We start from the raw sequence: 12,631 nt of genomic DNA, 5'->3' as shown, positions 1-12,631 counted from the left end.
AATCTCCCTCTACTTTGAAGCACTAAGATCAGGTGCTGATATAGGCAGTTATAAATTGTCTGGGAGCGTGAAGTTGTAACAAAACAAAACAAAAAACCAAAAATGGTTCTATTTAATATCAAAGCAGTTCTCCCTGAAATCCCAGAACCTCAGAGTTGGAGGACATCCAAGTGACCAGTTAGACCAACCCATAGTGGCAAAGGACATGATACAATATACATGATAAATGGAGATCAGCCTTTGCTTGAAAACTCATTACCTCCGCAGGCAGCCTCTTCCACTTTGGGACAGTTCTTACGTTGGTAAGTTTTAATCTTCCTCTCTACCAACTTCCCTCTTCTGGTTCTTACTCTTTGGGGCCAAGCAGAACAAAGCTAAATCTCCTAGACCCTGGGACATCCCTTTGGAAGGTATCTCTTGGACCTTTTCCCATTCCTCCATTTCTTTGTTGTTGTTTCTTTGTTCTGCCATGTGAGACTTGACTCAGTTGAATGCCATAAAAATATTGTTGGAAGAATATGTGATGATCAACTCTGATGGACGTGGCTCTTCTCAACAATGAGGTGATTCAGGCCAATTCCAGTAGACTTGTGATGGAGAGAGCCATCCCAACCAGAGAGAACCGTGGGGACTGAGTGTAGATCACAAAATGGCATTTTTACCTTTTTTATTTTCTCTGTTGTTTGCGTGCTTTCCTTTCTCATTTTTCTTTCCTTTTAGATCTGATTTTTCTTGTGCAGAATTATAAATGTGGAATTATGTATAAAAGAATTGGACATGTTTAATCTATATTGGAGTGCTTGTTGTCTAGAGGAGGGGGTGGGGGAAAAGGAGAATAATTTAGAACACAAGGTTGTGCACAGGTGAACGTTGACAACTATCTTTGCATGTATTTTGAAAATAAAAAGCTATTATTAAATAAATAAATAAAGTTTAGATATAGATAGACAGATAGATAGTCTGGTCCCTAATAGCCGATCTTCCTCGCTTTTACTGTGGTGGGATTGAGAGCAGAGACGTCAGCACACACGGCTGCCGGGCTTTATTGGCTCCTTGAGGGCATTTTTGGTGGCCCCTCCTCCTCCCGCAGATGCGAAAATCGGCTTTGCGTTCTCCCTCTCTCTGGCCCCACTTCACAGAACCACAGACCTACAATGGGGGGGGGGGTCCCTTCACATCCAGCCGTAGAGAAGCCCATCCTCGGAGGTCTTCAAGCAGAGACCACCAGCCACTTGCTGGGCAGAAGGATTACAGGGTCATGTCAATGAATGGGTCTCGTAAGAACCAAATTAGGGGGGCGTGGTCCTCCAAGTAAAATGGGGGGGTCTCCTCGAGGCCGATTTTGCTTTGAACCCCACGGCTCAGGAGAGGAGAATGGCTTGATCGATGCTTGTGGGAGCCTGGGTCTTCACGTGGGCGAGGACCTCCCCGGCTGCACGTGCTCCCGCTGACTTTAGACTCCTGGAGGGGGTGGAGCTGAGAGGAGGGGTGGAGCCTATGCGAAACCACGCCCACCCAGTGCCCGCTGAGAGGCAGAGCGAGCACTCCTCCCGGGGAACAACGGATGGCACCGAAGACGTAGGGGAGGTGGGCGGGCTTCAGCTGCCATGCTCTATTCTGATTGGAGGATGGCGAGACGCCCTGGGCTTGATAGGCAACTGTTTGAATTTAGGCGGGAAGGGGCCTCCAACGGCTGCGGCTCCGGCGCTTCGTTAGGTAACTGCGCCTCCTGGTCAGGGGGAACCCCTGGGGGTCGCCCCTGGGGGTCTCAGGGTGCTTGGGAGGGGCGGGGTCGCATTGGGGAGGGCCCTGCCCCGGCCATTGGCCGCACTAGAGCGGGAAGGAGGGGGGAGAGGGCGGGCGCTCCGGGCCTCAATTTCCCCGCCTGTAAAAAGGGTAGGTGAGGACTCCACACTCTCCCAGCGCTTCTAAACCTGTGTGTCTGAGGGGCGGGGCTAGCTTCGCTGTAAGGAGGAGCCCCTCCCCCTTCCCAGAGAGGGATGGGTGTGTGTCCCTCCGGGTAGTGAGCTCCAAGTCCTTGAAGCAGTCCATTTCCCTGCCCAGCTCTCCTTAGAACGGGAGATCCTGAAGGGCAGGCGCGGCCTTAGCCGCTTTGTAGTGACTGGTACACAGGAGGCGCTTAACAAATGCCTGCTCCCTCCCCCCCTCCTGCGAGCATTTATTAAACGCCTCGTTTATGCGCCGCACACTCCGGCCTGTTTCCCCTCCTTGGGCCGCTTCCTCCCTTTACCTTCTTCCCTAGCTTTAATCCCACTGTGTAAACGCCACCAGAACCTCATTTGCATAATTTTCCCTTCGGGTCTGGGATCCGTCTCCTTTCACCCCTACGCCCCCTTGGGGTCATAACTGGGGGGTAGGAAGCGTTTCACAGACAAAGAAACTGAGGTCCCATCAGTGGTAGAACTTGAACTCGGGGCTTGTGGCCCGACTTTGTCATCGTTCAGTCAGACTTGGAATTTCTGCTATTTTATGAAGCCCCGTCTCCCCAAATCTGCCGCCCTTGTCTGTAAGACTTCATAAATGAATTTGTATCCTTCATCAGTTGCCCTCAGCCCCCCCAAATCTCCTTGGTCGGCTTTTGGGGGTCCAGTGTTTTTTGTTTTTTTCTCCTAACACAATTTTTAGGTTCTTCCTGCTCGCCTGTTAATGGTGATTGATTTGCCTTTTTTAGGAAATCATCATCATCCTTTTCTCCATCCATTTCCCATCTTTCAGTAGGTTAAGCCAGAATCATTTAAATTTTACATCATGCCTTTCTATTTTTTTTTTCCTGTCTGTTTTAACCCTGGCTTTGTCTCTAACAAATTAATCAGTCGTCTGATCGTCCACGGTCCATTTGGCAGTGACTCCCACAACCCTTAGCAGGTTGTCTCCCTATTAGGATATCACCACCTTCAGTTTTCATGGTATTTGTTAGAAAAAACCAATCCAGATAAATAGGAGAGAGGCTGCTCCAAGTCCAGTCTGATCCTCCTCCTCCACTTTTGCACCAGGGCACTGTGTCTCAAAGTTTTTTTGGCTGATTTCATGTGGTTCCCTATTACTTCTAGGGGTGCAGAGAACTCCCCTGTCATTCCAAGGTCTTCACTACTCACCCCCCTTCTTCCACATGGCATACTAATGAGATGGAGGCCCATGTTTACTTTTACATAAAGAATTAAAAATTGGTAGAATCTTTGATACTTTTTACTGTTGCCCATTTTTCAGGTATTCGGGTATTGGACTCCTCAGTTTTAAGAAGCTTTGGATTTGAAGTCATAGCCTCTAAGTTCACATGCCTCCATTCCTCACCACTTTTATAATACAGTTTCCTCATTTTTTTAAATGAAAGGGTTGGGCTAAATGCTTCCTAATAACCCTTCCCACTTTAAATCGATGACCTTCTGGATCAAAATAGGCCCATTCAAAAGTCAATTTAGTGCCACAAAACCTATTTATGATGACAAGGCTTCCCTCCACATCATTTATGGAATATCAGATTTAAGGACATTATAGGAATACAGCAGTCTGATAATAGAGGTTTAAGAATGAAAAAAAGTCCCACCCTGGAGTGTTAATCTTTTCTCAAATGTCAACCCATTACAATGTCAAAGACTGTTTGGTGATATTGTCCACCGAGCTGCTCTATGTGGAAGGATTCCCGTGATACATAATTAACCCAAATGTCATCTGCAGCTTGCACTGATTAAATGAACTCTTGTTAGGGGCCTGAGAAAAGACCAATGATTGAATGGATGAAGAACAATGGAAAATTTACTTACTCTTTGTTTAAGTTGCCCCCTGATGAACAGGGAATACAATTTTACTTTATCAGACTTGCTTAGCTGCTTGTTTCTCCCTGTGCTTTGGGATTACCCTGAATTTCTGTGTGGTAGCTAATACCTTTTGTCAAATACATTGAAACAATTAAGTCAACTATCCTGGTGGTGTTGATTGAAGTGGAATTGTGTGTGTGTGTTGTGTGTGTGTGTGTGTGTGTGTGTATGTGTGTTTGGTGGTAGGAAGTACATTTAAGAAAACACAGACTAAGAGCATATCATAGGATGTAGGAGAACACTCCAAAGGCCAGGATTGTCCTGCAGAAATGCAGATGGATGGTTATCCAAACAAGAAAGCAGAGTGTTTCTGATGGCGGCTGCTGCCCTCCAGCAGGTTATGAGTCAAACAGGGTTTTTTAATAGACTTGTGAAGAAACAGATCAATATTTGTTGCTATCGCCAATGTCACAGTGCATCACTGCATCAAGTGAGATTTGGAAGAGAGAAAAAAAGACAGAAAAAGAAAACCTTCATGATTGAAAATTTTAATAGCTTATTGAAACACATTATAAATCAAGGTTTTCACTGCAGGGATGAGATAGATAAAAACTGCCTCTTTCTGAAGTGCAAACGAGAGAAAAGCAGAATTGTAAAAATGAGAGGCAGGCCTTCCTCTTGAAGACCCCTCTCTCTTTTCAGTTTCCTAGGGGTGTTGATAGTTTCCCTGAGAGATCTTAATTAAACTAATACATTTTCTGTCCTGCTTATTTGAGGGTGTGCTTTCTTTGATAAGAAAGGTTAATTATCTCTCTGTTTTTCTCTGTCTCTGTCTCTCAAGAAGAGGTAACTGGGGCTTTGGCTTCCCATTCAAGCCTTTCTGAACATTCAATTAATCAATCAAGCCCAAGATTGGGTCCGAAGGGACAAGAGGAAACTGTAGAGAGAGCATAAACACGTTTGATTTGAATTCTAATATTTTTCCTTTTGTTTGTGTGCACTTTTACTTTTAAAATCTGATTATAGATTGTCTCAGCTTTGCCAGGTCTGGGTGCTTGTCAGGGCTTGAAATCAATTTGATACACTATCTTGGCGGCCTTCAGTAGTGACTCACAAGGGAAATTGCAAGCTGACTGACCCATCCTAATGCAAACTAATGAAAAACAGGGAGTGGGGGGCATTTCGGAAAGCTGTGAATTGACAATTCACGGGCATCATTTAAAATTTGGGAAGGTCTGTACCCTTTGATGTCGGAACCTAAATGTGCCTCCTGTTGTGTGGATATACTGTGAAACCCAACAGGCACAGACTTAGCACGTCAGAGACGCTACTGCGGTTTCAATTTATTAGGGAAATTCTTATATTCTCTGCTGGCTCCCTCTTCTTCCTTTCTTGCAGTTGAGGAAAAGAGAATTAGATTCTCCAGTGGAATGTGTCAGATCTAGATCTCCTTTGGCTTGAGAAATGACAGAGGCTGGTGAGGGGCAGCTATCTGGTTCTTCAGCAGCTTCCTCTTTCCCAGAGAAAACCTGGAACTGGTGACCAAAGTAATGTAAATGGAGATTGAAAAGACAAACAAAAACAAAGCTGAAATTGAATATTGTGTAATTTTAGTGACCAAGCTTGATCCCAATTAAGAGATTGAAAAAAGTGTACTTTCCTCCCTCTTTAAGCAGGTGGGGGACTGTGGGTGTGGAACATTGTGTACATAGGCAGTCTTGGTTGATGTTCTTTTCTAATTCTATATTAAGAAGAAGGCTGGCTGGGGGAAGGGGGAGAAGGACTATTTGGACATGAAGAGATATAAAAACAAAATAAATAAAAAAAGAAATGATAGCCAGATCTGAATTTTAATCAGATTTGAATGTCATGTGGTATACAAATATACAAACCAGAGGCTATCTTGTCCAATTCAGACCTTATTTTTTTTAAACCATCTTAATTGTTCTAGATATTTCTATAATGGCAAACTGTCTTCAGCATTAATTGCCAGCTCTTTTTTCTCATTTTGTTCTTTGTCCACTTGACATAATGCTTAATGTTCCTCCTATTTTTGGTACAGTCACCCTACTCCCATCCATGAAGGTTGGTTCGGCCCTGCCTGTAGACATACTTAGGACCAGAGAGGCTTCCTATATTCTGTTAAATAGCATATACATCCTTATTCTGACAGAGGCAGCTAAGTGATTGAATTAGAAACTGAACGTAGATTTCTCGTGTTGACTGAATCTTCTACAAGTGCATTTTAAAAATGTATAGATAACATTTTTTATTCTTCTCTTTGCAGGAACTTGATAACTTAGCAAGATGGAAACTGATGAATTGTTTTTGGGGGCAGCAAAGCAGGAACCCCGTTAGCTGTCAACAGCTCTGTAAAGCAGCCACACTGCTCCCCTTACATTTTCTTCTTCCCCCCTCCCCTTCCCCTCTCAATTTGGTCTCATCCATGGCATTCAGGAGGCAAGTAAAAAACTTTGTGAAAAATTATTCAGAGGCAGAAGTCAAAGTCCGGGAAGCTACGTCTAATGACCCTTGGGGGCCTTCGAGTTCTTTGATGTTGGATATTAGTGACCTGACCTTCAATACAGTTTCTCTCTCAGAAATTATGAACATGCTGTGGCAGAGACTAAATGACCATGGGAAGAATTGGCGCCATGTCTACAAGTCCCTCACACTCATGGATTATCTTATCAAGAATGGATCCAAAAAAGTCATTCAGCTTTGCCGAGAGGGCTTCTTTAACATTCAGACATTAAAAGACTTCCATCACATAGATGAAGCTGGAAAAGACCAAGGTAATGGTTAAAGTCGATTTGACCTGCCAGCAATTTATATGTGGTGGGAGAAGTTGAACTAGGAACTTAGGGTTGCTTATGTTGTCTTTCTTCCATGATAGAGAGTGGCCACTTTAATTATTTGAGCCAAGTCCTTAACAGATCAATATGTTTTCTTCAAATGGAGATCTAAGAGGAAGCAATTAGATTTCCAATGCTTATACATAAGAAAAAGAGTGCAAAGAAAATGAATAGGGCAGGAACCACAGTGAGGAAGGACCACCCATGGGTATCACACTGATTTTTTTGGCTTAATAAAATAATTCCCAAAAGGATGGAAACCTTCTAGTTCTTCCCCTACAAGAAAGCTAACTTGGTAACAAAAGGAAGGTGGTGTTTCCATGGACTCTAAAATAAAGTTTCCAGATGAAGTAGGAGCTCTATGTATGACTAATTTAAATGACAAATGGGGAAGGTCTGGGTAAAGTATGCACATGGGGACAGTGATAGGGTCTGCAGGATGCTGAGATAGCACCATGTTTACAGAAATGAGGTTGTGGCCTACAGTCCAAAGATAATTGGCATTTTTAATGATAGTACTGAGCTGTCCCTACAAGTCCATACTCTCTTTGGGGTCATGAGACAAAAGTTACATCATAGTCGATATAATAATAGCACACATTAAGCTCTTTTCTCACAATCACCATGTGAATGATCATCATCTTAATTTAACAAATAAAGAAATAGAATCTCAGAGAGTTTAAGTGATTTGCACAGGGTTACAGAGCTAGCAAAAACCAGGATAGAATACAAACTCTTGGTGTTGAGAATATTTTTAAAAGGCTTAATTTGTTGGTATATGGCTTATATACAAAGTCAGTATCAGGAAAGATTGTATTAATCAGAATACCCCATTTCCTGGTCATACAGAATAATTATTTATTATAATAATAATCTAATAAAAAACAATAATACAGTCCTGGATAATCTATAAATAGAGTGAAACTTTTTTTTAATCATTCCTACTACTTGCTTAACCTCAGCATTCAAATTCAGTAGTGTTAACCCAAGAGCCTCCAAAGCTTCTGTTCTTGCAGTTAAAGTGTTTGGTTATGAATAATAGGTTTTCATTTCTCATTTTCTTGAAAAACAATATAAGTAAGTTTCACTTAAGCAGGCAATTATCACAACTGAAATGCAATCTTGATTGAATGTCACTCCAGAACAAGATTTGAAAAAATTATTTCTCAGTTCAATTAATAAATCATTTATAGACAAATTATTTTATATTGTAGCATTCAAGGAAAAAAATCAAACCAAAGTAGTCTGGTCTGAATCTAAGCAGCATCAAGGAGTTGGCTTCAAAGGAACTAGCAGTTGGTATTCAATAACAGTGGACATGATGCAATCCACAGGGAGGAGATTGTAGGATTTTGCAGAATAGTCCAATACTTTGGTTTATATTTTTTAGGGAAAAGTTTTGTTGTTGTAGCTATTTCTCCATCCCAGGAGTCATCTCCCCCCAATAGCCACTGAGGACCAAGTGAGTCTCATTGAGCCAGTTCGTTTTTACAGCATCATTTTTGTTCTGGTACAGGTTGCTTATGACTGGGATCTAACACGCTATGAGCACCATCTGTCTTGGTAAGAAGGAAATGTATGGTTTCTGTTTATATGAGGTACTATAAACGCTTGTCCAGGAGGAGAGAGACAAAGCTGAGTTATTAATCGATATCTGATTGTCAATTTAACTAGAGAGCTAAAGCCTGAAGGAAGCCATGATGACCAAACATTCCCTTCTGTCCTGCGTTTCTTGTAGATCCTGGGTGAGGCATAACGATAGGTTGGCTGAAGAAAGCCTTATTGCCGATGCTTGTACTATACTTTGTAAGCCAGAAAATGACAAGGCAGCAGTGTCTGCAGGGACTACCTGGAGGACCGCAAGACAAATTAATCAAGCAAGGCAATTTTCCTACCTTACGTCGGGAAGAGCTAGTGAAGGAAGAATAGAAATTCTCTTGGAGGGCATCTCAGACATCCTTATAGCTTTTTGCATGCCCTTTTTGAATTGTTCTACTAGGTGTTATCTGAGGCCCTACAAAGAACTGACCAAATGTGGAGGAGGTACAGGCCCTCCCTTACAGGGTTTACAGGTTAATGGGAGACAGGGCTGGGACCAGCGACTGGGACTGCAATGTCATAGGGATAAGAAGCGACCAAATAAGGAAATGTGTGTGTTGCAGTATGTAAAAAGTTCTGGGTCTTTTTATATTTGCATCATTGATATGCAGGTAAGCATGCAGACACATTTTTAACCTACATGCAAGTATACCTGTACAACATATCTGCAAATACTGAAAACTCCTTCAAAAGGTTGAGAAAATTAGTTTTGGGGAACACAAAAACAACACAGATACATATTATTATCACTTCATTAGCTGCTGGAACCATTTTAACCTATTAACATTTAACCACAGAAATGGTCTAGGGCAACATAGTGCCAGGAAAAGAAGAGTAGGTTTGAAGTCTGAAGATATGGATTAAAATTCTGACTTAGCTATGTTCTACATATGTGACCGTAGATTACCTCATCTCTAAAATGGGTGGTCTCTGAGGGCCTTTCCTTCTCAAATCTGTGATAGTACAACCCATGATCCTGGGGACCAAAATGTGAATCCATGAACAGATCCTTCCTTTACAAGTGATTGATCAACACTTGGCCATCGATGGACACTGATAATCACCATCAACACATATAGGAGGATATAAAAATGACACATATGGATCATGCTTATTTGAGTCAAGGAAATCTGGAAGGTGGTACAATCAGTTATTATGTTTTAGATGTGTACTTCAGGAGGGGCAAATTGGAATACCTTCCAAGCATGAGAGTTGTACTTTGTGCCTAGACATGTGAGGGGGTTGAGCAGAAGTGGGAGATTACTGCTTGGCTAGAGTGGAAGGTAGATGTCGGGGACCCAGGAGAAGAGACACTCAGAAGCCGGCTGGTGAAAGGTCATGGAATGCCTGGGACCTGCACTTTTCCCCCAGAAAGTTATTGGAGATTTGAGAAGGGTTATAATGGCACTTGGTTTGTATGCTATGACAGAACAAAAGAGGCAGGGGGTGAGGGAGTGAAGAGATAGTTGTAATTGTCTGAATCCGTTATGACCTGAGTTTTCACTTGCATAAAGAGCATTGCTGAGGGAATGCGAAAGGATGGACTTACAATGAAGTGGTGTGATGTGGCCTCCAGAAGAGCTGATGCTGATCTTGGGTTTCCCTAAAAGGGACATATTGGCAAGAGAGAAGAGAGTGTGCTACTGAGCTTCATTCAGAGCACTGTCAGGGTCTGGCAGCACGGGGAAAGGTTCAGCCTTGGAAGGGAAGACTCCGAAAACCATAACAAATGCCTTCCAGTGTTTGAAGACTCATTCATGAAGGAGGGGAGGGCAGGTCCTGGAGGGGGGACTGAGTTTAGGCTTCAGGATGTCCAGAAGTAGACTGGGGTGCTCCTTGGAGGTCTTTAGGTAGAGCCTGGATGGCCACTGGTAGGTTATGGGAGAGTGGAAATTCCTTCTGTGGGTGAGTTGGATTAAATGGCCACTGAAACCTCTTCAACTGTCAACTTCTGTGATTCTCTGAGTCTTGTTTGACTAACCTTCTGTTCTTCCACCCACTGCTCTCTGTGTCCCAAGAGCCATTACCAACAATGAACTTCCTTCAATTGCTTTAGGAGTGTCCACCCAGCACGGGGCCTACCATAGGACTGAGCCCAGCTAGTGCTCAGGAAACATGTGTTAGATAGAATCCTTGACTTCTCTGTCCTCAGCTTCTTTTATCCATTGTTTTTTAATATCATTTCACACCACTGATCCCAGGGTACATTACATGTGAGCGATCCCCCAAAGAGCTGGTTGTTTGTAGGTTTGATACAACACTTCTCCCCAGATCCCCAAAGCTGAACAAATAATACAAATAGCTCATCTAGTTGTTGATATTATTTTCTAATTTTCCTCTTATGTGTCACAACTTTATATTGCTACAATTGCAGAAGAGACAGGGAGATTATAGAAAGCAAGAACATGGATGGAGAAACTACATAGGAAATATCCCCATTTGTGTCTGTGAAACTACAGAATTACTATAAAATATTTTAAATATGTAGTGCCAGAAAGAAGAGATGAACATGGTATAGTAGAAATAATTCTAGATTTGGGATCATTGAACCTGGGTTTGAACCTCAACTTTGCCATTTACCAGTTATATATGACTACTGGCAAGTTAACTACTATGGGACTCAGTTTCCCAGAGAACTGTAAAATGAAGGGCCTGAACTAGAGAATCTCTGAGATTCCTTCTAATTCTAGATCTCTGATCCTATGATCCTAGGGTTAGAAGAAGAGAGACCGAGCAGACTTGAGATAGCGATGGAAAAAAACCTGGTGGGAATTTGTAACTAAAATGGGGAAGAGAACAGGGAAAGAGAAAATTAGAAAAAAGGGAGAGGAATAATTTTGTTATAGTACTTTGTGCTATATATATATACATGTTTGGAGCAATTAGTACAAATAGTTTTGTGCTTTTATATATTTTTAGCAGATTCATAGCAATAGTCTAACATTTAATGAAATGATAAACCATTTAGATGTCAGAATTGAAGGCTGAATAAATTTTTTTTCTCGTTTTCCTGCTAAGAAATTTTCTTTCTTAGAAAGATTTAAATAATTGATCCTTTAAAAACATTTTAAGAGGATTTCATTGTAATATTAGAACACATTTAATTAAAATTGTCTAAAAATACCTGTCAAGCCTGAAACCCCATTCATGTCACCAAAACGATCCTATTCTTAATTAGAACTAGGGCCATTTGCATAGTTTATAATATTTTTCATTGAGTCAATTTAAATTGTAAGAAATGACTTCGATATAAAGTTTGTTCTCAATGAATTAATTCATAAAATTATGGTTAGTTTTGCTGAAATTGATTATTGTCATTGTCATTTTTTAGCAATAATACTAGTTCACTGAAAGGAAAGCAGGAAAAAAAGCATATTTCAAGGAACCAAGATTTAAATATAGATTTAAGTTAGAACTCAAAATGCTTCATAACTAGAATGGGTATGTTGGTAGTTGACATTATTGATGTCTATACTATAGGATAGTAGAGACTATAGGAATATTCCCTCATATAGTCAAACTGGTAAATGTTTGGGGGTTCTTATTTTTATCCTCATAACAACTTGCAGATTTTCTACTGTTATACTTTGTTTTCACTCTAAGTATTTTTTATTTTGTGACTCATTTTGAATTCAGCATAAATTGCTGCTAATAATACTTGACTATTATTGTGAGTATATTGAGTATTATGATTAGTATTTTCTCAGAGAGTGCCTTGTAAGTTTTAAGGCACTATATAAATGTAAATTATTATTATTATTATCATCATAATGATTATTCATGCAGAAAATGACATGACTAAGACAGTCAATTTATGTTTATATCTAGGACCAGTCTTGTGATTAAGCACAGTTGGTGACTACTTATCTTTTGTAATTTAAAGGGTTTTAAGAAAGGTATTTTTATTCCCCCTCAACATACTTGTCTTTACCAGTAAAGAAAGGCCACCAATTTATGACAAAATTCAAAAGATTTTCAGCGAGCAGAAAATCATTTAATAACAGAATGCCATGACTACCACCCACCCAGGAATGCTTTTCCTACCTGGTCATGCCTGTCAAAATTCTATGTAGCTTTCAAAGCCCACATAAAAGGTCATCTTCTCCATGGAGAATATTTCTCCTTCCTATGTTCTCCTAGAGTGTTATTTGTACCTCTTATATAGTACTTATCATATATTGCCTGGTGTTCTCATTTTATTTCTTAGAGGAGGTTTGCCATAATTCCATCCTTCTCTTCTATTTCTGTTTAATTTGAGGCTTAACTTTGACTATTTATGCTGTCTGTCTATACATGTGTGTGTATATACATACATATATATATAGTGTGTATGTGTGTGTATATATATATATCTTGTCATTTTCTCTGTGTGTGAAACCAGAAGGAAGAAAAACTTTGCAA

The 12,631-nt window shown here is 40.9% G+C and overlaps 1 protein-coding gene across 3 annotated transcripts in view; it reads left to right on the top strand.

Moving 5' to 3' along the window:
• The first annotated feature begins 1,521 nt into the window (after window positions 1-1,521).
• The window catches only part of ENTHD1 (ENTH domain containing 1), a 102,965-nt gene continuing 91,855 nt past the window's right edge, over window positions 1,522-12,631 (top strand). The window contains exons 1-2 of one of the 3 annotated variants that reach the window (XM_051962060.1): window positions 1,522-1,716; window positions 6,064-6,571. In XM_051962060.1, coding sequence (XP_051818020.1) covers window positions 6,094-6,571 — 478 coding nt within the window. In that variant the 5' untranslated portion in view covers window positions 1,522-1,716; window positions 6,064-6,093. Of the gene's footprint in view, window positions 1,717-1,844; window positions 1,897-6,063; window positions 6,572-12,631 lie in introns of those variants that run through there. The other 2 variants (XM_051962062.1, XM_051962061.1) reach the window with 2 other exon arrangements.

The sequence above is a fragment of the Antechinus flavipes genome, chromosome 5 (genome assembly GCF_016432865.1).
Source record: "Antechinus flavipes isolate AdamAnt ecotype Samford, QLD, Australia chromosome 5, AdamAnt_v2, whole genome shotgun sequence".
NCBI classification, from domain to species: Eukaryota; Metazoa; Chordata; class Mammalia; order Dasyuromorphia; family Dasyuridae; genus Antechinus; species Antechinus flavipes.
The sequence above is the reverse complement of the archived record's forward strand: the minus strand, read 5'-3'. Positions and strand labels throughout refer to the sequence as shown.